At 44.1% G+C, this 27,812-nt stretch overlaps 1 protein-coding gene across 1 annotated transcript; it reads left to right on the forward strand.

The window, feature by feature from the left end:
• Nucleotides 1–749: 749 nt before the first annotated feature.
• On the forward strand, nucleotides 750–27,517 carry CUNH10orf143 (chromosome unknown C10orf143 homolog). Its single transcript, XM_040752411.1, has 4 exons — nucleotides 750–1,023; nucleotides 20,275–20,436; nucleotides 20,546–20,608; nucleotides 26,954–27,517. The coding sequence occupies exons 1-4, from the start codon at nucleotides 955–957 to the stop codon at nucleotides 26,981–26,983; spliced, it is 324 nt and encodes a 107-aa protein (XP_040608345.1). The 5' UTR covers nucleotides 750–954; the 3' UTR covers nucleotides 26,984–27,517.
• Nucleotides 27,518–27,812: the final 295 nt, after the last annotated feature.

The following is a 27,812-nucleotide window of genomic DNA, read 5'->3' on the forward strand; positions in this document are numbered from 1 at the left end:
GAAGAACGCGTTGTTAAAACCCACTTTTCAAAAGCGTTGCTACCAGCGGTCCTCCTGATGTGAATGAAGGCTGTCACCACTCCAGGAAGTTAACACTGCACAAGAACTGGAAAGAGGCATCTCTCGACATATCTTCTAGAGCTCTAGCAACCTTCTCTACTTCTCACTGGTTCAAACCATCTCACGTGCTCACTGCTAGCCAATCACTGCCAAAGGACTGGCCCTATTTTAATTCGTCAATAAAGTATAGGAGTCTGGGAGCTTCAGTACGGAACAGTTCAGAGCTTTGCGGTGGGGCCCGGAGGGAGGAAGAGGCTGGATAAGTTGCCGCAGGAACCCTGGCCTAGTCTTTGAGAAGTTGGTGTGCAGCCCTCGGCAAAGCCGAGGCCTGGAGCCGCACCCCACCCCCATGCCGTCCTGTCCCCGGTGGTGGTCCCCGATGGTGCTCCCCAGGCCTGCTCACGACCAGCTAGCAAAAAACAGTAGGGCGCTGCTCCCCAGGCCGAGCTCACAACACCAAGCAAAGCCAGCAGCTGTCAGACCCAACGCCCGGGGCACCGCCCAGTGCAGCTTTACCCATGCCGATTGGTCTGCGGTTCTATCTATCAGATTCAATAACCAATCATAAGGGAGAAGAGGAGGGCGCGCCTCCCGCGGACCAAGGGTTGCAGAAGCGTGGCAAATACTAAACAAACGACCTTTGGGACTGACTTTGTGAACCGACAATCAACAAGTCAGTCACAGCTTGCGAGGCGTCTACCTGTGGCGGGTGAACGAATCCCCGCACCTCGGGCCGTAGGAGACTCGGGTTTCTGCTACTCCTGCCTTGCAGCCCTCGGTGGGGTACAGTCTCGGTCCTTAAGGCCACGCCCCAAGCCTCCTCATTGGCCCTTGAAGGCACGTGGTCTGTTGGTCCCGCCTTCGGGTGGCCTGAGAGGCGGCACGGAAAGCCGCATGGACAGCTTGGCCCCAGGCCGATGGAGACGACGCAGGACCGAGGAGCTCTCGGCTGCAGGAGACGCGGTAAGCTTCGGGCGGGGCTCGAGAAGAGGGAGGCAGCACCGTAACTGGCGTGCGGGCGGCTAAGGCGTGGCTCTTCCAGACGGCGGGCGCCTGGGCGGTGGAAGCCTATTGCCGAGGCGGGGCCGGGGGCGGGGCCGGGCAGAGGACAGTCCCGCCCCCCAGCTGCGCTTGCGCATAGCTGCAGAGCCTTGTGTTCCTTGACCAAACCGTAATATCGTGTTAGGAGATTTATGGAACACAACCTGTGCTGTAAGTCCGATCTGGTCACCCATCCTCAGTAAGAAAATTGAAAGAGCAAAGCTAAGAGTAGAAAACAGAAAAAGATTTATTTAATGCAGTCACCGTGAAAGAGGGACAAAGGAATCCAGACAACCACTCCAAGTCTGACTTTGGAACCCTGAAGTCAGAGTGAAAGTGAAATAGAGAGCCAAGATATCTAAGCAGTCCGTTTCAAAGGCGTGGCCCGGACAATATTAGCCCATCATTGTCTTGTGAGGTGGTCTGGCAGGTTAGAACTGTGTGAAATCTCTATTCCCGAGACGCCTTATCCCTTTGCTGGAACTTTTTCCTTCTCCCACCATGAAATTCTTGGGGGAAATTCCCGTTTCTTTGGGGTTCGTTGTTTGAATACTCTGGTAGTCAGATTAACAGTCACATTTCTTTAGAATATTTCCATTTCTGCCAAGCCAGTGTGAGAGCTCAGGCGCTCAGAGTCAGCCTATTGCAGGCACCTAACCGCCTGTCCCAAACCTTGGGAGAAGGCAAGTGGAAAGTTAGCTGCTAAGGGTAGGCGAAGGCTTTTTGTGTCCCGTGCTTCCCAAGGAGCTGAGCCTGCTGGGCATCTGTTGTTGCATCAAGTTCTACCTAGAGAGAGTTCTAACTAGGGACCTGCACAATTAAGTTACAACAATATTGCCAAAAAAAAAAAAAACCCAAACCCAAAACAACAACAAAAAACAAAACAACAGAACACCACAAAATAAAAAACAACTCAATGTGATAAGTAAGTTTATGGTTTTGGGTTGAAACTTGTGGAACTGAAGTTTGAAGTAGGCAGCCTCTTAGTGGAACTGTGCTTGCCCCTGCTTCTTGCACACCGATTCTTAGCTCTCACCTTCATTCACTGCCTCTTTCGTAGAGGGGATTTGTTTGTTTGTTTTTGCTTTAGTAGTGTTTTGAGACAGTCTTCTACAGTTCAAGATAGCCTCAAGTTATGTTATTATGTTAGACAACCCCAAATGACCTTCACTTCTGATCCTACTGCCTCCTTCCTGCCAGAGCTGGGGCTACAGGTATGCACCCTTAAACCCGCCTCCAACATTTTATTTTCCTTGCTGCTCCAGTGCAGTAGGCTTGCCATGTGCTGATATGTCTTTCCAGTTAGCACAGCAATGTTCGACTTGCTGCTCCAGTGCAGTAGGCTTGCCATGTGCTGATATGTCTTTCCAGTTAGCACAGCAATGTTCGACTTGAGGTTTTGTTTTGAGGCAAAGCCTTTCTATGTATTCCACAGTGGCCTGGAGTTTTCTTTGTAGCCCAGGCTGGTTTTGTACTCTCAGTGCTTCTCACTAAATCTCCCCTTATAGACATGGCCACAAACCATTTCCAGCAGCAGGCAACTTTGTTGTTTGTTTGTTTTCCCGAGACAGGGTTTCCCTGCAGCTTTGGAGGCTGTCCTAGAACTTGCTCTTTAGACCAGGCTGGCCTCAAACTCACAGAGATCAGCCCATCTCTGCCTCCTGAGTGCTGGAATTAAAGGCATAAACCTTCTCCCAGCCTTTTTTTTAAACTACAGTAAAGCAAGAATGATTAGATAGGGGTGGCTGAGTGATAAAGCAAGTACTTAGTATGCACAAGGAACTGGGGTCAGAAAAAGGTGGGGCTGGGGAGATCCTTAGCCAGTGAAGTTCTTCTAGTGAAAGTGTCAACCTGAGTTCAATCCCCAGAGGTCGAATAAAAAAGCCACATTTGTCATCATGGTGCTAGGGAGGTGGAGACTGGCAGATCCCTGGGGCTAGCTGGCCAGCCAGCCTATTTTACTTGGCAAGCTCCAGACCAGAGAGAGACTGTCTCAAAAAATGAAGTGGAGAGTGCCTGAGAAATGAAACCCAAGTAGTTCCCTGGCTTCTACATGCACACGTGTGGATATGTACCTGCACACAGACACACAAGATAAAGCATCTTAAAGAACTTAAAAAGAAAGAGTAACTAGGATAGTAACTATGTCCTGGACCGAGTGTCCTCCCCACCCTAGCCTGTGCTCACGGCCAATGTTGTAGGTTTTAACTTAAATAGAATGACTAGGTCAGACATGTGGCACACGCCTTTAATCTCGGCACTCTGAAGGCAGAGGCAGGCAGGTCTCTTGAGTTCAAGATTCGCCTGGTGTATAGAGCCAGTTTCAGAACAGCCAGGACTACACAAAGAAACCCTGTCTCAAAAAAACAAACAGTCCTGGACCTTGTGTACCTCATGTCCTGTCCTTATAGCCAGTGTTGCTAGCTCTATATTGCATCATCTCCAGGCACCACTTGGCTTCTGTAATGGAACTGTATTCATGTTAGTTCAGGCAAGTCTAATCCAGTCAGTTGGACTCTCCTGCTTCTCCCACACATAACAGTGTGGAGGTGAACAGTCTTGTTGGGTATGATTACGAGCCCTTATACAGGAATAGAGGGTAGTGCCCAGATGGAGGGTTAGCCAGGGCCCTAGAGGCCCTATAGTCTCCTTCAATTCTATCCTTCGTGTTCTCTTCTGAACTGTCAAAGCTGGTGTACCAGTGTGATACAGGTATTCCAGACAGTGGGAGAGCATTCGAGAACTGACTGTGGCTGTCCTATGGGACATGAAAGGCTGTGGTCAGTGTAGGTGGGGAGGCATACTGACCACTCTCACTCCCATCTCCCTACTATTCCTGTACCTCTCCTTTCTCCCCATACTTCTCTCTCACTGTTCATGTCTACTGGTTTTGTTTTGTGACCCACTGAGATCAACTGTGGCCATCTATATGACATAAGGTTTGGAGGTATCTGTTAGAGCCTGGTGAGATCAGCAGAGAGTGCACACCTAAAAACAGTGCAAACATCAGTTTCTAGAGCGTGCCTTCATCTTGGGCTGTACAGCGTCCTATGTGGGGCCATGTAGCTAAAGCACAAGGTTTCACCATGACATCCTACATACGTCATCATAGCGATGGAAGTATGGACTGAGGCTGCCAGCTGCGGGACTCAGGTCAGCCCGAGTTCTGCTGTGCTGAGGACGGACCCCAGAGCCTGGGAATGCTAGGTGGTTGTGTTCTATCACTGAGTGAACCCTAGGCCATTCTCCCCTACACTCTTGTGTAAAATTTTAGTTTGACACAGTTGGCTTTGAATTTGTGGTTCCAATTTAATTCCACTCTGGTTTGAAATGTACTTAGTATGACTTGGATCCTTTCAAGTTTATGACACAATCATTGTCAGGCTACAGTAAACCACTTCATGGTGAAGGAGCTGCCTTGTCTTTCCTCTCAACCCTGTTCTCCTCTACTGTAGTCCTCAATTTACTTTGACCTCCACTGATAATGAATGAGAAAATTGCTCAAAGGTACTTATAGAAAAATGTAAAAGTTGCCAGAGACACTTTGTGTATGGAGACACAAACGTAGGGGGCTGTGATTTCACGCTGGAAATGGACCTAACAGAATTTCATCAATGACAGACAAAAATCCTATCCATTTAGAATTCTATAACCAGTGAAAATTATCTTTTGTGTTCAGTTTCTGATAACTTCTTGTTTTTAAGCTGAGTAACCTTTTCTTCCAAAGTATCTAATTTGCCACTAATTGCATATAGTACAGTTTTCACCTCAGGAATTGTAACCTTTAACTTGGATCATACATACACATATATCACATGTCTAACATTTTGAGCATATGCCTTTATAGGAACCCTTTGAGTGCTGTCTTCTAATTCTTCATTTTCAAACTTGAAGAGTTTGTTTTGGCCCAGTACTGTGAGCCTGTGAACAAGTAGAATATTTCGCAGTGCTGTGGACAGAGAAAGAGGAAAGGGGGGTGGATAGAGAGGACAAGATGTATGCTTTAAAGACACATCCCATGACTCTCTGTCAGGCCATGCCTCTTGCTAGCCATGAGGGTATGATTCCATTAGTGAGGCTAACATCCTAACTGCCAATCTGTCAGAACAGGATACAAGAATGGAGTCGTGTGAGGAGAATTCCGAGTAACTGTGAGATAACAAAACGAGAATCTTTTATGTACATTGGTGTTTTGTCCGAGTGTATGTCTGTGTAAAGGTGTGGAATCCCTGGAACAGGACTTACAGACATGTGAGCTGCCATGTGAGTGCTAGGAATTAAACCCGTGGCCTCTGGAAGAGCAGCCAGTGCTCTTAACTGCTGAGCTATCTCTGCAGCCTGTGACTTCAGTTTCTCTAAAACATGGAATTCTTCCAGATAGGAGTTAGTTTACTTCAGATTACTCATTATTGCTTGCTGCTGTTATCCTTTATGTGGTTCTTAGAGAAATATGCTTTTGCCATGTGTGGCTTGTCTTTGTGATTTTATACAGCGTGAGCACATGAGACCTTTACTCATGTGACTCTTCTTAACCTTCTGAGTATAAATTGTCTGATACTATGAGTAAAGTTGCCTATTGCATGAGACTTTAGTTTGCCTCATTTATGGGCTCCATTCTCCCAGGTCCCACTGCTGCTACAGTGGTCAACATCCATTTCTTCTGGGACCCCATCTTGGAATACTGCCTCATTGGGATCAAGCCTTCAGTTCATGAGACTCTGGGGGACACACTTTCTATACAAACCATTTTACCTAGTAATTTTTTATTAGTCAGACATTGTCAGTTAGGGGTGTGGTGGTTTGAATAAGAATGGCCCCCATAGGCTCGTGTATCTGAACCAGGGAGTGGTGCTATTTGAATGGATTAGAAGGATTAGGAGGTCTCATTAGGAGGAAGTGTGTCACTGGGGGTGGGCTTTGAGGTTTCAAAAGCCCATGCCAAGCCCAGTATCTATCTGTCTCTCAACCTGGGGATCAGGATGTAGCTCTTAGCTACTGTACTAACTCTCTGGAACTGTAAGCCAGTCCCCAGTTAAATGCTTTCTTTTCTAAGAGTTGCCTTGGTCATGGTGTCTCTTCACAGCAACAGAACAGTGACTATGACAAGAAGCATGAGTGGCATCACATCAGAAAAAGCTCACCCCAGCATGGTGGTGACTCACGGAAGCTGCATCCCTGGAGCTCCCTGAACAGTAAGCAGGCAGTCAACAGAGTCCCCTGTCCCCAGCAATTGCTTGCTGCTTATATAAACTCAGGGAGGGACCCTGTGCATCTTGTAACTTTCTGAGCTTACCAGGTCTTATAAAATTGAGCTTCCTGTTTTCTTTTTCTTTTTAAATTTAAATTTAAATTAGAAACAAGGTTGCTTCACATGTCAATTCCAGGTCCCTCTCCCTTTCCCTCCCCTCCTCCCACCCCCTCCCACCAACCCCTCCAATATCCTCTCATTTCCCCAGGGAGGGTGAGGCCCTCCATGGGGGTGTCCATAGTCTGTCATTTCATCCAGGGCAGGGCCTAGACCCTCCCCCAAGAGTCCAGGGTGAGAGTGCATCTCTCATTGTTGGATGGGAGTCCAAAGTCCATTTGTATACCCAGGATGAATACTGATCTATTACCCAAGGCTCAATAGATTACCTAGGCCTCCTCACTGACACCCACATTCAGGGGGTCTTGATCAGTCCCATGCTGGATTCCCAGCCATCAGTCTGGGATTCAAGAGCTAACCCTTGTCAGGTTAGATGTTTCTGGGGGGTTAAACCCTGTTGTGGGTTGTCAGGCTACATGCTGCTGTCAACAGTTCATCTGGAACTTCTGTCACCATCTATCACCAAGACCACCACTGAGACATCTGCCTTTTCCTAACCAGAACAGTCCCAGCCCACCGTTGCCCTTAGTCTGTAGCATTCTGACTGGCTGTGTTCTCAGGGGTAAACAAATGTAATGTAGATATAAGAAGTTACCTCTTGCTAAAAGCACAAAAGGTTTAAGACTATCAGTCTTAAGTGTTTTCTACCCTGTTTTCACTGGGAATGATTTAAAGATGGTCTTAGAAAAAAAAGTTCAGCAGCAGCTAATTCACAGCCAGCCAAAAGCACCAGGAACCTGACTTGGCTCCCCAGTCTAGCCAAGTCAGCCTTAGTGACCCTTTACCCTTGCTGTGGCCTCCCCTCTGTGAATCCTTCTGTGGGCAAGCGCAGCAGTGTGGTATGTTGCGTCCTAGCCAAGTAGTCATTCCTTTCATGGACACCCTCAGGCAAGCTAGGCTCTCGGTCCAGAGAAAACAGACTCAAGGATGTTGAGAACACAAGTAATTTTTAGTTCTAACCTGGAGTATTTTTGATGCAGGCTCACAGACTTTGGTGTGAATGAACCAGAAAGCCTCAATCTGCCCAGATTACCAATTCTTACTGTTATGAATTGGTTTAAAAACTGGGGGATAGGGGGTGGGATAGGTGTGTGAGAGTGAGGAACTGTTTTTTATCCCTCTGTTCTAACTGTGGGTAACTTCAAGACCTACCTTTGCTAACACTTGGGAAATTATCCAATAAAGCCAGTAGTCCTTGTCAGCAAAACCACTTAAATGTATTGATGGCTTTAACAGCATCCCAGAAACCCTAAGGGGTCTAACTTAAAAGTACAAAGATGGAGAGCTGAATCTGCCCGTTTCACTCCATCGGATGCAGATTTGATAGCTCGTCTGCTGAGTGCGGTCCCCAGTGGAACCCTAATGAGCACCCGCTGATGAGGCAGGGCCCTCCAACAAAACCCTTCACTTTGCCCTTTGGTGGTTATTAAGGTTTTCTTCCTCAGTCATTATAGCCCACTCCTCAAGAAACAAGCTACTGAGCCATCACCCCCACTTTTTCTCTTAGAATCTGCTGAGCTGAGTTCTGTACCTGACTTGGTTTAGTTATGTTTGCCCATGCTCCTCTGTGGTAAAAGAAACAGGCCAGTAGTTCATCTTTGGTTGTGACCCTGACCTAAGTGTTCTCCTACAGCTACACCAAGTATTGGTCCTTTCTATCTGGGGTTGGATTTTATTATAGATGCACAGAAACATGGAGAGGGAGTAGGGCCCACAAGAAGACAACTTTCCCCTGCTAGGGGATGACCTCCTGCATGGCTGCTGTATTCAGCAGCCACCCTGGAAGGACTGTGGGTTGGTGTCTTTGGCTATCAGGTGCTCAGCACCAAGAGAGGTGTTCTGGAAGCACCACCTTGTCTGTCTGACCTGGAGGGCACACGTGTTTAACTGAAAAGAAATGAAGGAAGCCTAGATGAATGTGTCAAATTGCTGATATTTCTAAAACCTCATTTACTTAGGAAAAACTAGAATTCAGTTGTGTCATAATGAAGTTCAGGATTCTTGTACAACTAATGCACACAAATGACAAAAAAAGCAACCTGTGATTCCAGCAGTTGGGAGCCTGAGGCAGAAGGATCCCTATGAGTTCAAGACCAGCCTGTGCTCCATAGTGAGTCCAGGTCAACCTGGGCTGCAGAATAATACTGTATCTGAAAAAACTAACCCAAACCCAAACAAAAAACTATGATTGTTGTGTAATCTGCCTTCCTTATCTGGACGGTACCTTGCTTCTTTTGAGTTCTCTTAGGGTTCTCAAGACAATTTTGTTAGATGAATGTGGAGTCAGTTTTCTTTTAGGGTACAGCCCTTGGTAACCCAACTCTTACACCTCCAGAAGCCATCAGGTATCCTCCAGTGGGGCTAGGGATTCATGAAGCCCTTTGTATTCCATGTTAAAGTGGTGACTGGCTGGGTCATGTGCTGAGTTTGTGAGTGCAGCGATCCTGACATGTCCAAAAGACACTACTTCACTCTGGTCCTCCTGGACCTTTGGCTCTGATAATCTTTCTGCCCTTTTCCCACAGTGTCCCTTCAGCCTTGGTGGGAGGGCGTGTCCCATCTGTGGCTGAGCTTTGACCAGCTGCAAGTTTCCATGTTATCCAGCATGCACCACACTGACATTTCTCTGCTGAGATCTGGGAGCTGCACTGATCTAAGAGTGTAAGAATAAGAATTTAGAAAGATTTGATGTTGTATCTTCAGATCTCTTTAAAAAACACACACACACACAAAAAACCCAGCCTATTTAAGTCTTTTGTCTATTTAAAAAAGCTTAGTTTACATACCATAAAATTAACTTTAAAAAGATTTATTTTTATTTTATATTTAGGAGTGTTTTACCTGTATGCATACCTGTATACCCTGTGCATGCCTGGTATCTGCTGAGGTCTGAAGAGGGCATTGGATCCCCTGGAACTGCAGTTACAGATGGTTGTGAGCCTCCATGTCAGTGCTGGGAATCAAACCCAGTGTCAGTGTTATATTGCTATGGAGAGACACCATGACCACAACAACTCTTTTTCTTTTTTGAATTTTTATTAAAATTAGAAACAAGGTTGGATGTCCCAGCTCCCTCTCCCTCCCCTCCTCCCAAGTCCCCCCACCAATCCCCTTAGCCCCCCACCCAATCCCCACTCCCTTCCCCAGGGAGGGTGAGGCCCTCCATGGGAGATATCCAGAGTCTGTCATTTCGTTCAGGGCAGATCCTAGGCCCTCCCCCACCACAACTCTTATAAAGGAAAACTTTTAACTGGGACTGGCTTACAGTTTCAGAGGTTTAGTTCATTATCATCATGGTGGGAAGCGTGGTAACACGGAGGAAGGCATGGTGCTGGGGAGGTAGCTGAGAGTTCTACATCCTGATCATCAGGCAGCAGGGAGAGAGAGCAACTGGGCCTGGCTTGAGCCCTTGAAACCTTAAAGCTAACCCCAAGTGACACACTTCCTCCAGTAAGGCTACACTTATACCAACAAGGACACACCTAATAGTGCTACCCCCTGATGACTCAGCCTTCAAATATATGAGCCAATGGGGGATGGAAGGGTGGCACATAATTCTTACATAAACTACCACATCCCAGTATTCAAGAGCAGCAAGTACTCTTAGTCTCTGAGCCATCTCTGAAGTCCCAAGTCCCATTGTTGTTTGTTTGTTTGATTGATATTGTAGTACTAGCCTCCCCGTTTTAGCCAGCCATGACAGGCTACCATGTGCTTGCATGACCTGGTCTCTAGGAGGTCAGATGCCCTCCTCGTGGCAAGGAGCCAGTCAAAAGTTAACTGGCGGGGCTGTGCTTTACGGCTCTGGGTGTGCTTTACGGACAAGTGCACAACAGTGACATGCAGACATGCAGAGTATAGCAACCGCCCTGGGAGGGCCTATGGGCTGTAACAACCAGTTGACCAATCAACACAGGCAGGTCGTCCAAACTTAGAAGCACACCAATCCTGAGACTGTTTCATACCCCTAGTAACTCTCCTTACACTGCCCTTTGGGGTCTTTCTCCAGCCATCCACCATGGTGGTGGGGTGAAGAGCCCGAGTTAATGGGGTTAGCTCATTAAATAACTTTAATAAAAGACTGTTTGCTTTTGCATCAAAATGGGCCTCTTGGTGATTTTGGGGTTCAGAATTTGGGGCACATCAATATAAAGTCTTTTGATGTATCCCAAGCTATCCTCGAACTCAGGGTCTTCCTGCTTCAACCTCCAAGGGTTACCAGTGCTTGCCACACATCTGGCTTTACTACTCATTCTTATATGCAATGTCTGATCTGTATGGGGTTGATTTCTGTATGTGCCAAGTAGCAGGTCCTCAGTCTACCTTTTTCACACTTGAAAGTGAATCCTCTTAGCATCCTTTTCTCCTAAAGACTGTCTCCCTTGTTGGATTTTCTTTTTTGTTGTTGTTGTTGTTGTTGTATTTTCTTGACATTGTAGGGACACTACCTAGCCTACTAAAGCATGTGGCTCTGGCAGGCCTTGCCTTTCTCCCACATTCCCTCTGCTAAAAACTGGTAGTTTACATTCTTTTTTTTTTTTTTTTTTGGTTTTACGAGACAGGGTTTCTCTGTATTGTTTTGGAGGCTATCGGTCCAGCCTGGCCTCGAACTCACAGAGATCCGCCTGCCTCTGCCTCCCAAGTGCTGGGATTAAAGGCGTGCGCCACCACCGCCCAGCTGGTAGTTGACATTCTTAAAGTTAGTCACCAAGGTCTAGTCCCTTATTTGGCCACTTCCTTTCCCTAAGGCTGACTACCAGGGTCCAGCTATCAAACAAAGTATTAAAGTCCAGCAATCAAGAACCGCCATTGGTTCACCTAGTTAACATGCCTGATTAAAATTAAATACCTCATCCTAACACAGGGTTCCCTTTACCTTTGTTAACAGCCTTTTGCTTATGTGTCAAGTATGTCTCCTCTCTCCAGAGGCCGTCCTTTATCCCTCCAGGAATACCCCTGCCTCCTTTTCCTTGTCCTTTTTTCCTTCTCCCTAGTCCTCTATCTCTTTTACTACCACATCCTAGCCCATTCTAACACAGACTTCCCCTTTTTCTCTTCTGGAAAATAACACCTGTAAGGTCATTTGCTGCTATTTTTCTGCCTGAGTCAGAAAGCTGCCACTTTAACTTTCCTTTCCTGATTAATAAAGAATCTCTCTGTGAAAACAGGTGTTTGGGTGTGGTGTGTACTTAATCCAGGGTCCAAGAGGGAGTCCCCACTGTTTGTGGAGGGGCGTGGTCTCCTTCAGAATGTAATGTAATAAACATAGTGACTTATTTCTCAGATTTCAGTATCCTTCCCTCAATCTCTATGTTTACCCTTCTACCATAGTGTACTCTCTTGACAAGGATAATTGTATGCTAAGGTGCTATTAGGCTTGCCATCTCTTCTATAAATTGTTTCCTTTTTAGAGTTCCATCAGTTGAATTCTGTAGTTCTGTCTCCATGTAGTTTGAAAACACAGTGAAAGCCTAGGTCTGTCAATCACACGTGTCAGGCAAATCAGCCAAGGCCGTTGTGCTTCATTTTTCTTGTTCTAAGACTCCAGTTAAGTCCTTACCTTCCACTGTGATGTGGGGAAGAAATGAAATGTCATTTTATTTGCATATCGGGTGTTTATGGGATTCTGCTTGCTGTCAGTAGATGTGCATAATTGCTTTCTTTAAGACTTTTAGAGTTGGGGCTAGAGATGTGTGTACTTTGGCGATAGAGTGTTTGTTCCATCCCTAACATTGTGGAAAAAGTATCTTTAATGTTATAATCCAAATGTGGCTTGGGCTTCTGTGTCCTGGGTAAACTCACAGAAGCCTAAATCTAATAATTAGCAAGTCCATTGAGTACATTTGTCTGCCCTACTCCCACCCCCGAGTTCAGTGTCTATTGGACATGTGACAGGAGAGATCTGAGCTACACCTCACTCCTCAGACCCTTCATTTGTTTCTGATCTCCTTTCAGCTGGGGCAGCAGTGGCAAAGCTGCAAATTCTCCCTCCAGTGCTGCACAGCTGTTGGGCCAGGCCTCTAGGCCCTGACTGCAGGCCAAACTCTCAGTGTCCACAGTGGCCCAATTCTTTGCCAGCAGGGCAGGCCCATTGGGTCCAAGTTTATAACAGCACTTTAATAAGGACTCCTGTGTTGTTCTTGGAGATGGTCACCTCATTACCCATGCAAATAAAGACAGAATAGTTCAGTCAAGCTTGGAGATGGTGTGATATGGTTGCCAAGCATGTTTCTGGTCACTGCATGAAAGGAGGGCCTTACCACAATATAATCGCAGACCCTGCCAGGTTGGAACACCTTGGCAGCTAAGGAAGACCTGTGTCCTTCTTTTCTGTTTTTTAGTATTTTGAGTCAATGACTCCCTGGGTAGCCCAGACTAGCCTCAAACTTGTGGTGATCATCCTTCTTCTACCTACCCCCTTTTTTGAAAAAACTAGATTTACGTTTATTTTTAATTATGTGTAGTTGTGTGTCTACATGTGGGTATATGCAGTTGCCTGCAGAGACCAGAGGTTTTGGATCCCTTGGAGCTACAGTTGTGAGTGGCTGACACAGGTCCTCAGAACAGCAAGTGTTCTTAATTGCTGAGCCATCTCTCCAGTCCCCTCCTCACATCATTTTATTAGAAGTGAAGGAATGAATTTCCCTTTACTCTTCTCCTGTGCTGCCTCAAGGTGACCATCTACCCTAGAATCAGTTGGCCTGTTATTTTGCCCTTGGCTTGCTGATATTGTAACTCACAATCTCTTTACCAAGTGAGCTTGGCTGGGAAATATTGGAAGACCTTGCCTACTCAGTTGAGAGTCTTTAGAGGTTACAGCATCAAGATGTCACGGTCTATCTGGTGAGAGCTCTTTACATGCTTGTAAGGTAGAGACCAAGAGAATGAGAGTAAGAGTCCTAACTTCCAGCCCCTTTCTGCTTGGCATATAGCCAGATTTTATTGTGCTGTAGGAAGCAAATCTCCCAAGGGTGCAAGGTCATTTTCCAAATGAAAATGTCATCAGGAAGGAGTCTTTGCTTGATGGAAACCATGCTTTCACTCTAAATGGCAGTCTGTGGGGCCTTATTAATCTCGATTCGTGGAAGTCCCACTCCCCGTGCAGACTGATGGTCATCCAACTGCAGCACAAGGAAACGTCTTTATTATACCAGATAGAGTGGAGTGAAGCTCAGGAAACCATCCGATACACTTCCTGTAGCAGGACGTGACCAGTGGTGTACATGAAGAGTGCTTATCAACTCCAGGATAAGGCTGATAATAAAGTTTCTCAGAATACTTTCAAAGTGAAGGGTTAGATCATTATTGCTATTATTATCATTATTATTTTGAGGACATGTCACTGTGTGGCCCAGGCTGGTCTCAGACTTGTTGTCTTCCTGCCTTCCCTTCCCTAATACTGGGATACATGTGTACATGTATGAAGTTATTTCTTTTATGTTCATTTTTAGATAAAATATGTTTTCTTGTGGACTTGGCATCAGTGTATTACTGGTTTATAATGACTCTTCCTGATTTTCTGATTTTTTTGTTTGTTTGTTTTTTGTTTTTTTGAGACAGGTTTTAGAGACTGTTCTGGAACTTGCTCAGTAGACCAGGCTGGTCTCGAACTCACAGAGATCCGCCTGCCTGTGCCTCCTGAGTGCTGGGATTAAAGGCGCACGCCACCAACACCCGGCTGATTTTCTGATTTTTTTAATTTTAATTTTAATGCTTTTTTTTCCTGACAGTGCTTTACTATGTAGACCAAGAAGTCTACCTGCCTCTACCTCTGAGGTGCCAGGATTCAAGACGTGCACCATCATGCTTGGCTTGGTTTTCTGATTTACACTATGCAGATGCCACTCATGCTAAGTCACGTTAACACATGCAGTATAAGTGCTTCACCCGGGTGTTTGATATTCAAGAGTGTGCTGTCTCCTTTTCCTGCTGACTACGGAGACTATGCTGTGCTTTCTGGTTGGAAAGTTCAAAGGGCAGCTCTCACTTTCCATGCAGTCTACTCTTCTAGAGTGGACTTTGGAAGGTGCTCTGTAACCCAGAGCCATACCCACAAAGGAGCTGCCGTGTGGGCTCCTAGATCCTCAGTCCCTTTTGCATTTCCAGGAGTACCAGTGTCACATCCCATCTGGTTTCTGAAAAGGCTCATCTTGTCAGCACAGAAACCATGCTTTTGAATCTCATTTCTGGCAAATTGCTAAGTCTTAACCCCCTCTCCCTCTGGACTCTTCATTCATTAAGGTCATTTGGACCCATCACTTCCAATAAAGGAAGTATCCACATCAACAAAGAAGTGACCCCCTTCCTCCTCAGGGAGGGCATATGGATGTTCTGAGGCCTGTCCCAACTTTGTCCCATCACTGACTTTTGTTTTAATCCATGCCTTGTCTGCAGAGGTGCCTGCTCAGCTCAGCCCCTGATTCAGCTGTGCTCGATGAGGCTGCTGTTCACTTGATCTGCTTCAATTACTGTTAAGTAATGGGGTCTTCGTGTCTAGTTGGGATTTTAATTTTGTTTATATAGTGAAGTGTCTTTTTAGTTTGGTGTTAAATCTTCATCTGCCTTCACAAAAGCTGACAGATCTCTCTGGAAGGGAGCAGGGAGAATGAAGCGGTCAGCACAAGCAGTCCTGGCATTAGAGCCCCTGCAGCAGTCTGTGTCCTTGCTACCCGGACCATTGGCCGCATGTGCCTGTAGGTCAGCTGTTCATAAGCAGCAGAAATGAGAGTCATTTAATCCACTCTGATGGCTGAGGGTCACCACATACATCATGGCCTCATGCTCCAGAGGGTACCCGCCTACCATAGTATCAGAGTAGGCCTTTCCTCTTCTCCTGCATCACAAAAAAGGACCAGGACCACCACCTGTGAGGTGGTGGCACACGCCTTTAATCCCAGCTAACACTCATCTGTGCCTCCATGCCATGCTGTATACATGCACACTCATCTTTATGTCTCATTATCTCCATGCCATACCTATGAGAAGCTAGGAGTGGGCAACAGTAGTTCCAATGCTAGAGATGTGTCTTGGGTAGATGGCTAGAGATAGAATTGCTGGGTTCTCATTACTTCACCATCTTTTCTTATCTCTTTTTTTCCCAACATCTTAGGAGATGCTTGCTTCTACGGGGCTGTGTCACGTTTGAAAAGCTGTGCCAGGCTGATGGATGACAGATGATACCTTTTTTTTTGGTGTTGTTTTTCGAGACAGGGTTTCTCTGTACTTTGGAGCCTGTCTTGGAGCTAGCTCTTGTAGACCAGGCTGGCCTCGAACTCACAGAGATCTGCCTGCCTCTGCCTCCCAAGTGCAAAACCTTGTTTTTAAGACAAAAGGGGTAGCTTGAGAGATGGCTCAGTGGTTAAGGCACTTGTTCTTGCAGAAGACCTGGATTCAATTCCTGTCACTCACTGGGCAGCTCAAAGCCATCATAACTTTAGTTCCAGGGGGCCTGAAGCCCTCTGTGAACTGTCCAGGCACTAGGGACACAAATGGTGCACATACATACAAACAAAACATTCGTATGCATAAAAGAAATGAATTTTAAAGGCCCATTTGTTGCCCAGTGATTTGAGTGACAACTTTCCATCTAATTTGGAGATTTTTCTGGACTTTGAGCTCTCTCTAATTGGTTTGCTTGCTTTTTTTTTTTTTTTGAAATGCACATATAGTTGCTGATTTATTTTTTCTTTTTGGGGGCATCAGTGAAGACAGAGGCAGATAATTATTTAGAAAGAAAACAAATTTTCCTCCAGGAAAAAAAGCAGAGAACAACAGCAACAAAAATGACATAAGACTTTCTGACACATAGATTAGAATTTGGGGATAGAGAAACATGGCTTTATTCTCAAAGTCTGCAGAAAGTAAGAACTAGTGTGCTTTCCTAGTGTCTTAGTGAGGGGTTGCATGCTAGAGGGAGAAGGGCTGGAGAGCCCTTGGGAGGGACCACATCATTGTGGGTCACCTATGTTCTGCAGGCCAGGTCAGTGTGGACTCAGGGTTGAAAGTCAACTCTGAGCCATAACTAATCAGTTTAATGAAATTGTGGGGATTACACAGCTTGCTTCAAGGGATAAGTTTAGAAAGGCCAGCTCTTCTAGGTTAAGGGTCCTGTCAGGACACAGACTGGAAACAGATTTTACATAAGTCAGCCTACATTTGTTTCTTGTGCTGTGTGTTGTACAACTACGTGATTAAGAAGGGTTGTCATATTGAGAAAATTATGACTACTTATAAAACATTTTTCATAATTTAGGATATTTCAAATCCAGAAACATGACCAAAGGTTATGCTAGGCCATTTTAAATATTCAGTAAATACCCTCTTTAGCCAGGTAGCTAGCTAAGTTTACAGTACCAGGCACGAATTCTCTCCTATTGAGTGGGCCTTAAGTCCAACTAAGCAACTGTTAGTTACCCCAAGATGGTAGTGCCCCTATTGCACTTTTGGTGATTTCTTGCCTATTTTTGTACAAGTCCCCACCCAATATCATTATACAGTCATGGTGTTTTTTAATGTCCAGAGTATTTGTTTTCCTTTCCTAGGGAGCTTCTGGCTGTTTTTTTCCATGTGCCCTTTTGTATCTGTTCATGTTACTCATGAAATATTAATAGCTTGTTAGTATTTTTGCTGCGATTAAGTAGAATTTTCAAATTGACTTGGGGAAAACTCTCATCTTTGTAGTCGCAAGTCATCCTATCTAAGAATAGGAAACTTTCAAAATGAGTCCTTATATATTTTGTGCCCTGAAGAGTGTTCTAAGCTGGCATGGGGCACTTACCTGTATTCTCTGCACTGCTGAGGCAAAGGCAGGAAGATCAGTTCAAAGTCATCCTACAAAGCAAGTTCAAGTAAGACTTCATTTAAAAAATAAACAACTTTCTCCCACTCCAGAAGAGAATGTTAGATTCTCCGAGCCAAGACTGTGCATGCCTATAATTTCACCTCTCAGCAGCTCCCAGTTACCTGGGTTCCTGCCTTCAGGAGATCTAGCACCTCTCACATGGGACACACAAGACCTCACACAGGCACACAGACACATACATAAAGCATCAATTAAAATGAAAGGAAAAACCCAAAGCATTTGGTTTGTTTAGTTTTTGTTTGTTTGTTTGTTTTTTATTTGCTATAAATGCCATTTACACTTCAAATGATCTCTGGAGCTAATTGTGTCATTGTTTTCCTCATGAGAACTAACATATGAATGGTGTTCACAGATTTCCTAGTGTTGAGCCTGTCTTTCATTTCTAGAAGTTCTTCCTGGTCTTAGTGTGATTTCCTTAATGTGATGGGAGAGGTCATGTCTCTTCCTAGCTTTACTTTTTCCTTGGTATTTGTGATGGTTAGTGTTGATTGTCAATTTGACAGGACAGGGAATCAGACAAGCCTCAAGGCACCCCTGTGAGATATTATTTGGATTAGGTTAGCTTCTGGGAATTCCTGTAGTAAATCTGGAACTCAATTCCATGTACCCATGGTAAAATGTCTCCTCCTTGAGTAAACCTGTTGTATTTCTAAAAACCCAATGGGACTATTGGCAGTTAATGGTGGCTGTAGGAGCTGGGGGAGGGGTGTCATTTTTGTTAGTGGTGTAGCCATTGAAAAGTAGTCTGTGCACCAGTAAATAATTTCCTACCTATGCTCATGCAAGCAACCATGACTAAATCAAATTAAAATGTGGGAACACACATACACCGTCAAAGACCTGAAAATTGGAGGGAGACTTCATGGAAGGAGGGATGGTTTCAGTGGGAGAAGTGGTGGGAGGGTGAGAGAGGTCAAAGCCCTTTAACATCGGGTATGAACTACAGCATTTGGAGTTTGCCCTGCCGGGCTTCCATCTTGCTTTTGTTCAGGAGGTCCTCACTAGCTCCATAGTCTTCCCTTTGAGAATGGTAATGCATATTCCATGCCATTGTGTGCTGGAAGTTTGTAATTTGCTTTTTAATTTTATAGTTTAGAGCTTGTTCTTTCCTCTCAGAAGAGACATTGGACTTTTAAGCAGTGTTGAGGCTTGAAGGCTATGGGGACTTTTGAAGTTGCATTTTACATTATAGTATGACCATCTGCCTATGGGGCCAAGAAGTGGAATGTGGTAGTTTGTATGAGAAATGTTCCCCATAGGTTCGTAAGTTTGAATACTTGATCCCTCCCTCCCCTGCCCCCCAGCTGGTAGAACTCTTTGGGAAGGATTGAAAAGTGTGGTGTGTCACTGGGGTCAGGCTTTGAGAATTTAAAGACTCACACCTTTCAGGGTTTATGCTTGTGGTAACAGTGTGGAAGCTGGGCAGTGGTGGCGTACACCTTCAGTCTTAGCACTTGGGAGACAGAGGCAGGTGGATTTCTGTGAGTTTGAGACTATACCCTCTCTTCAAAAAAAGAAAAAGAACGTGTACTCTAGCTTCCTGTTCCCACCACCATCCTGTTGGCCTCTAGCCCCCTGGAATTGTAAGCCCAAATAAACTCTTCTGAGTTGCCTTGGTTATGGTGTTTTATCACAGCAACAGTAAAATAATAAACATGGTAATGATTAAAATTTGAAACTATATATTTGAGACTTTCAATGAATAAATTTTAAGAGCCAATTAGGAATTATTAAATAAATGATATAATAGATAATAAACACAGTTGAGAAAACTCAGACTTGGCAAAGACAGTGATTTACAAGTGAGTGTAGAAGTTGGAGCCATGCAGTGAATCATACCAGCAAATGTTTTCTGACTTAGGAAGTGTTCAGAAGCAGGCCTTTCTGGGTGGCCACCAGAGGGATATGCTGGCCTGTGGAGGGCCCCAAATAAGGATAGCATAATAGAAGACATCTTAATATTCATACTGTATTCTTAGAGACTAACACTTAGATAAGTTTCTATTTCTCTGTACCCGCTTATCTTCCTGTACAGCACATTTTCAAGGCCTGCAGTCCAAGCTCTCACACCCTTCTGCCACCTGGCCTGCATTTCAGATTCCCCCAGCTGCAGACTTGTGTCCTTGGAACATACCCTGCCAAGGAAAACTTCTGCTCCCCCACCCTTCTGCTACCTGTCTTACTTAAGCATAGTTGGTACTTTCAATAAACGAGACTTGATCAGAATACTGTCTTGTCTCTGTCTCTTGCATCTCTTAGGGTCCCCGTTGACCGACCCCGTGGACCGGGGAACTGGCCCTGGGTGAGTGTTTACAGAGGTCCTCCTGACACTCTTGCCCAGAACAAAATGGCTCTGGGAATGTATCTTGGGGCATTAGGACGTACTTTCTTCTGAAGTGTTGAAGGACTGTCTTAGTAATTAACCTTCTTTAGTTCTTGTGGATGTAGAAACCAAATGTTAACTTTCTCCCACATTACCTGGTTATGGGCTGTGTGTGCAGACTCTGAGATCAATAAAAGTAATTTGTTCTTCCATGCCGGTAAGAGAATTATTCACAAGTGAGCCATGCGTACTGTGTTAAGAAAGAATGCAACTCGATGCTAAGGAAGATGTGTTGAAGCATATAAGTAGTTCCTTGAACAAAATTTATAGGTTTGGTACATTTTCAATAAACCAGTCACAATAGTTTATTACAGGAATTTCAGCCAAAATTGTTTAAAATGACTATTTTAAATCTATCAAGCAGAGTAACTACAGACAGTGCTTGAACTAACAAGGTTAAGGTAAGTGATGGCTGTGAGTCCTGAAAGTCATCTCCACACATGTTCTAGGAAGCTTCCCAGCTCTACAGGGGTGGGTCTATGTTGGGAGCAGAAGTTTTCTGAAAATAAATTCAGAGTGTTATATGTTGCCTGAGGTCATCAGAAGTAAAATCTTGTGTTTCAGAAACGTGCATGCAGAAGATCAGAGGCTGGTGGGCTTGAGTACAATAGCCACATGGTAAGCACCTGTACCCTGCTGTCCTGGAGTACAGAGGACCAGGAGCCATGGCCACGAGGCCAGCCTGCACCACAACCAGAGTGTAGCCAGGAGAGGCCGAGCTCAGTGGTATGTGCTTCCTCTTGCCACCACACCCACTAGGAGCCCATAGAATTCATTTAACGAAACCGTGGCTACCCCTGTGCTGATGCATGCATGTCTGTGGTTCATTTAATAGGTTCTGCAGAACGGCGGAAGGAATTCAACCCAGCCTTGCCTGAGATGTATTGCAGGGGAATCTGTAAGTGTGATTTCACTGAGACATAAATGGTAGAGTTCTGCAACATCAGATCTGGAAAAGTTAATAAAATCTGCAATCACATACATAATTAAAACTGAAGGTTGATTTGAGCTTTTTTCTTTTTTCTTTTTCTTTTTTTAGCATTCTGTTGAGGTAAAAAAATGTTCCAGCTTCATATTTGTAACTAGAAATTATAAATAAATTTAAAATTCTTACTAAGAACAGTATTTGTATATGTGTACATGTGTGAAGATGCAGGTGACGAGAATGCAACCTTGAGGAAAAGAAGTTGACCCTCTGCTTGTCTAAAATACAGAGCTTGAAGCTCATCTTGGAGAAGAGACATGACCTTATTTAAATTATCTCAACAGGAGTCAGCATTGGGCTTTCCTCATCTGGTTAAACTTTTCTAGTATGTTTCCATAAACTTTACAAAAATTGTAGATTTCTGAAGGAAACATAGTGTTCACACCATCAGTTCAAAATAAAGGGAGGTCAAAAACCGCCAGTCAATTTTCAGCCTCCGCTGTAGGTCGGAATATCATACAGTATATATTAGCATAATAATGCCTTTGTTATTAATTTTGAACTTACTCTAAGAACAAGTTAATATGTTTTTGATAACCTCTATAATTCTTGGGTTTTTTATTTTAAATTTGAAATCTTATTATTGTAATAAAATTGAACTGTATTTAAATTCCACATAGAAACCAGGAGAGTGAGCATGTGTCTGAGTATGAGTGTAGGAGATTGCCCCCTAAAGATCTTCAGAGAAGTGAATTGCTGTTCCTGATGAACATAAGATTGAGTCTGTAACTTACAGGCATCTTCAGCTGACACAGGACTGGCTGCCAGGTTCTATAATGCCAGGCACTGACTCTGTCCTAGACAGGCCTGATGCCCTGGTAGCTGCCACCCCCATGAACTTGGGTAGCAGGTCATTCAGTTGTGCTTCCTCCAGGAAGGAGTGCTTTGCTTCTTTCTGTTCTCTGTCTGCAGAGCATCATGCCGCATATGTGATATATTTCTCAACAGTAGTCAAATTCACAATGCAGTCATTTGAGTTTAGTATATTTAGGTTGATTCCCATGGCTGCCAAATATACCCTAGGATACAGATAAGTCATACTTTGCTTGAGAATTGTGGCCCCACTGTGGTCAAATAACCTCTGTGGTTGTGACTGGCTGGTTCTCTTTCTTGCCCTGAGCCCCATATCCGTAGACTATAGCTTTCAACTCCTCCTGTCTGTCAGAGGCACTTTTGGAAGTATTGTGAATTCTTAACACTCAGAGAGGTTGTGTTCTGGCATGCATGGCTTAAGGGGGAAAAAAAGAATTAGCTCAAGCGCCTGATTGGATCATTTTGGCTAATATTCTGTTTGAACAACAGTACCTGTTTGCTTAGGGTTTTCCCTTCCTTTGTAATTCCCCAAGCTTGCCTCCTTTAGTTTCATAGGAAATGAATCTATGAGCAGAAAACCTACATTGATATGTAAATATCGGTTTTTTTTTTTGGTTAATGCTCAATATTCTTTTCATCTAAATTTCAGAAACTGACTTTAAAAAATCAGTTTCCTTTTATTTGTAGTTATTCTCAATAAAATTTTACCCAGGCTTGGGCGGTTTAATATTTACACCCACTATTTCTAAAAGTCTTATGTAAATAAAGATTGAAATGTGAATTTGAAAAGTCACACCTCTTGATATTTGAACAGACTATGCTGCATATATCTTCTTCTTCTAATAATATGGCTAGTTTCTCTCCTAAGCTTTTAAAATAATAAGACACTATTTTTATATTCTAAAACATCGAAAGGTTCAGTGTTAAATAAAAAGCAAATAATATTTTTAGAGATGCAGGATCCCAGGGAGCACTACTTAGCAGCAAATCACTGGTGGGCAGCAACTGCAAACTTCAGAGGACTTTATTAAACTCAGGCTCATTCATAGCTGCTTGCCCGCATGCACAGGAGTGCTTCCTTGCCCTCTCACCACTCCCAGCCTGACTCCAATGGCTCCCCTGCCTCTGAGGGAGGCAGGTGCTATGTCAGTTTGGTTCATGTGGAAGTCTGTAACAGCAGCCCCAGGTGTGCCTCTCAGCTTGTTTGGTGGCTTTTCTCCAAAGCTGCTGCGTGACCTAAGCCTCTTGTATGTTTCTGATTATAGTTTGTTGATCCAGCTGATATTTTTTGCTCTGAATCCTAGGCAGAACTGTCCCTGTGGGACCTGAGCTCCTTGCTCTTCAGCTTTTACTTGTTTATTTGAATGTGCATTTATTTATTTATTATGGGTTTTTTGTTTTGTTTTTGTTTTTGAGACAGGGTTTCTCTGTGTTGCTTTGGAGCATGCCCTGGAACTCTGTAGACCAGGCTGACCTCGAACTCAGAGACCTGTCTGCCTCTGCCTCCTAAGTGCTAGGATTAAAGGCATGTGCCACCACTGCCCAGCATGTATGTATTCATATGTGTGTTGTGTACTTGCATACATATGAGCACACATATGTGTTTGGATATGCACGTGTGCGTGTATGTATGTATGTATGTATGTATGTATGTATGTATGTATGTATGTGTAAGCCCAAACTTGACACTGTTTTCCTTGATCATTTTCAAATCACTTCTTTACTGAGACAAGGTCTCCCCCTGAAACTGGAGCTCACTAATTCTGGCTAGTCTAGCTAGCCGGCTTGCACCAAGGATCCCCTATCTCTGCCTCCCAAGTGCTAGGATTTCCAGCAGGCTACCATGACTGCTCATCTTTTCCATGGATTCCTAGGACTGGAACTGAAGTCCTCATGTGTGCATGCTAGTGCTTTGTCAAGCCATCTCCTCGTTCTCTGTCATGGTTTTTAATCACTGAGTTGTTTCTCATGAATGCATGGACCTTTTCTCAATATGTTCTCAGTTCCACTCTGTATATTTTCACTTCAGTCCTTCCATCTGATCCATCCTAGTTCATTCTTACAGTGGTTTCTAGCTCAGTCATTGCTGACATGGGTTCTTTCTTTTGTTTGTTTGCTTGCTTGACAGTCTCAGTATATATTTTGTGCTTGTCCCAGTAGCACTTATAACTTAACCTGTTTCTCTTCATCTACATTTTGCCCTGGGGGCTCTTTACCTTTCTTTCCTTCTGTATGAACTGCTTTCACTGCTTCTTCCCTGTGTGGCTGGCCGGTGGCTGCCTGGCTGCCTAGCCGTGGACATCTCCTTCTCTTTCTCCCTCATTCTTTCTCGAGCCTAGATTGCTTCTCTTACCTATTCTTTCTGCCCAACAGTCCTGTCTATCTCTCTACTGCCTAGCTATTGGCTGTTCAGCTTTTTATTAGATCAATCAGGTACCTTAGGCAGGCAAAGCAACACATCTTTACATAGTTAAAGGAATATTCCACAACAACAGGCTTTCTGTTTGTCTGTGGTAAGATGTACTGCCAAGACGCAACAAGCCCTGCTCTTTGCCTTTGATTTCACCAAAGCTTAGACCCAAGGAGCAGACCATCCCCATAAGACATGTTTCTGGTGTTAGGTGTATGTAATCTATGAGTTCCAGAATCTCAGGGCTTTAGCCCCTCCCCATCCCAGACTGTCCCTGTGTGCATTAGACTACTCTTTGGGTATGACTGTGGCCCATGTGACCTGAAAGACTCTGACAAACTGGGACAAATGTGGAAAACTCAGGAGGCAAAACTGGACATGGTAACACCTGCCTGTAATTGTAGTACTTGGAGTATGGAGGCAGAAAGGCCAGGAGTTCAAGGCCAGCCTTGGCTATATGTGGCATTCAAGGCCAGAATGTTTTACATGAAACCCTGTTTCATTAAACAAAAATAGGGGCTGGAGAAATGGCTCTGAGGTTAAGAGCACTGACTGCTCTTCTGAACTGATTTCAATTCCCAGTAACCACATGGTGACCTACAACCATCTGTAATGAGATCTGGTGCCCTCTTCTGGTCTGCAGGCAGTACATGCAGACAGAACACTGTATACTAAATAAATAAATTTAAATAAAAAAATAAATAAAACCTTTAAATGAGGGAAAGAAATCAGGAGTGAGTTGGTAAGTGGGGGCTAGAGATGTCATGAGGGAAGTCTAAATGGGGACAGCTCTGAAGACTGCAGGTCACTGCTCATGTTGATAACCTCTTGGTTCCTGAGTCTATATGTTCTGCCTGGAGCCTATCTTCCAAGTGTAAGTGTGCAGAAGTGTGATGTCTCTGTAAATACCTTTTAGTTAAAAAATTGTTTTTCACGCTTTGTGGTAGTGATGGCATGATTAGAATGGGGTTCATTAAAAAGTGCTCATCTAGTCCACCCCCAGATCCTGGACTTTTCTCTAGGGGAGGCCACACCACTCCAGTGATTTCCCCAAGCTCCCCTGACCTAATCCCATAGCACACAAGAGCCTTAAAGGAGTCTTGTGAGGATTTGGGGACATGCTGTATTCTCTTTCTAGAGAACAGCTGTTCTGGGCCATGAAAGACCTTGGGCACCCCAGGAAGGACCTTGTTTCTAAAAGGATACCTGTCCTGCTTGTAATTCTTCCAGGACTGTGGGAACGCAGCTGTGTGTCTTATAATCTTTTTGTGTGTGTGTGTGTGTGTCCTATAATCTTTTATGTTCTCATATGATGATCTTTTATGATCCAGGATGTTCTTAAAGGATATTCTTTTATGGTCTTATATGTGTTTGTATGATCTTATATGACATCCTTTGATGTTCTATGATTTCATATTTGTATATGTTCTTATATACTAATATATGATCATGTATGTTCTTGTATGTGCTTATATGATGATCTTGTATATTCTTATATGATGTTCTTTTGTGATCATATGAGTTTTTCTATGATCTTACATATTCTGTGCTAGTTTTGTTTGCTTTTTGTTATCCTGTATATTCTATGATGTTCTCTAGATGTTTTTCTATGATCTTGTATGTGCTTATCTTCTATGATGATGTATATTCTTATATTCTTCAATGATCTTGTGTGTTCTTTATATTTGTTTATATGATCTTCTATGATCTTGCATGTTCTTATGATGGTCTTAGATGCTCTTCTATGATCTCACATGTTGTATGTTCTTAAATGGTGATTTCTATGATCTTGTATGTTATATGTTTGTATATATTCTTTATATCATGTTCTCATATGTTCCCACACATGCTTTTACATGTTCTTGAGTCAACTGTCCACCTTTCTCCATCATGATATATAGTGTCCTCATGACCTCAATGAGGTTGGCCTTCTGGAAAGATAATCCAATCTTGCCTGTGTACTGCATGAACACCAGGCTCCTGTTCCTGGTTCTAGAACATTCTGACCTCAACATTGTTCTCATTGCCTGGGATATCTTCTACATCAAAAGGTAGACACGTGTCTGTCCTAGCTTTCATAGTACTTTGTTCTCATGGCCCAGGTGAGTCATGAGCCATTGGTATAAAATGGGTACATAGCTACATGCCAGTCTTCTGCAGGCAGTGTCTGAGTCTTTCCCATTGGCAGCATTTGCTTTCTGGAGAAGGAATGAAACCCTTGACTGGACTGTCATCTCCTCATTTCCTGAGCACTCAAACATACGTGGACCTCAGCCCCTTCAGGGAATCCATTAGTGTATTCATATGCCCACCCTTCCTTAGCCTGTGGCCAGAGGTACACTGCTGCGTTCCAGAGTACATAGCCAAGTGTGACAGTGACTCTTGGATGTCAATGGGACCTCTTTCTGCACAGCAGTGTGGCACCTGGACACTGTCATCCTTAGTCATCTCATTCTCCCATCTACTTTGTGGGGACATGAGAGGCCTGCTCCAAGAGTGTGGGTGAGTGCCCTAGTGAGGACCATTATGGTCCTGAGCTATTTCCAGATGTCACATGAAGATCAAGCTGACAAGTGCATTTTAAAATTTTATTTTATGACTAGCTGAGTGATGTTTTATTCTTTTTCTCCAAGTAATAAAGGATGTAATGTTTGCTGAGAATATTCTATGTACTAGGTGGCATTAAGAATACTTAAACTTCCTTAGTTACAGTGTAATGCACATTAATGCATTTGTAAGTTATGCCTTAGAAGTCATTATTTACAAGGCCTGGTGTCCCACTCCTATAATCCCAGTACTTGAGAGCTAGCCTAGTGTGTATGTTTCTCTCCCTCTTCCCCTCTCCTGTTATTATATTATTATCTTATTTTTGAGACAGGGTCTCACTTTGAAGCCCTAGCCTGCCTGGAACCATCATACCCATCTTAGTCAACTTACTATAAATGGTGTCCTCTGGGTTGATGATTATGTAGTTGAAGCCTGTTACTGAGTGTGGGACAAATTAATATTCACAATATGTTCTCTCACCATTGCAGGGCCATTTTAACCATACCGGGAATCATTAGAAGATGCAAGCGGGAAGAAGGAAGTTTCCAGTTGGGTTTGAATCCCTGTGTGATGGCCAGTCCAAATCCCTTACAGCTGACCTGGGTGCCCACCTGTTCATTGACAGCCAGGGCTCCCTGCAGGGCTTGTTTGCCTCTCAGCTAATCCCACTTCCTCTGCAGAAGGCCAGAGACATCCAGAGTGTGGTGGCTCATTGCAGCCTCCTTTCTAGTGTGTTCTGCTGGAGAGGAAATTAGCTAGAAGTCAACAAATTCCATATCAAACTGCCTAGAGCTTTTGGAACCTTGTAACTCATGTAATCATAAGGCACAGCTGGAGATCTCCCTGCCTTTGGACTTTGGGGTTTTTTCTAGACATAACCGGGGCTATTCACATGTTCTTTTTTAATTAAAAGACTTATTTTTATATTTAAAGTGCTCTATAATCTTGAAGTGAATTTTACTAAATGTTAATGTTCAATCAAGCTGTGTAATTCTCCAACTGTTGTTATGAGGGACAGAACCTCATTGATATTAAAATGGAAATTTTGGGCAGCTGTTGGGTTTCAGTGTGTTGTGTAACTCTGGAAACTGACCTTGTTTCCCCACATCAGGAGCTGTCCTGTTTGCTGAAGTCCTAAAGAACTGACTGGGTTAGAGAGCTGATTTCACATTCCTTAACTGGAAGCTGAGGTGGGACTCCAGCCTTTCTGCCATGGGTCCATCATGTTCTTTACAGAGCTTGTGTTTCCTGCCAGGAACACATGGAAGAGCCCAGTCCGTGCTAACCCTGGTGTATGGTCATGGTAAGGCCCACGCTGCAGAACTAGAGAAGGGGAAAGCAGGCTGC

This window comes from Mesocricetus auratus, unplaced genomic scaffold, assembly GCF_017639785.1.
Source record: "Mesocricetus auratus isolate SY011 unplaced genomic scaffold, BCM_Maur_2.0 Super-Scaffold_4256, whole genome shotgun sequence".
Lineage (NCBI taxonomy): Eukaryota > Metazoa > Chordata > Mammalia > Rodentia > Cricetidae > Mesocricetus > Mesocricetus auratus.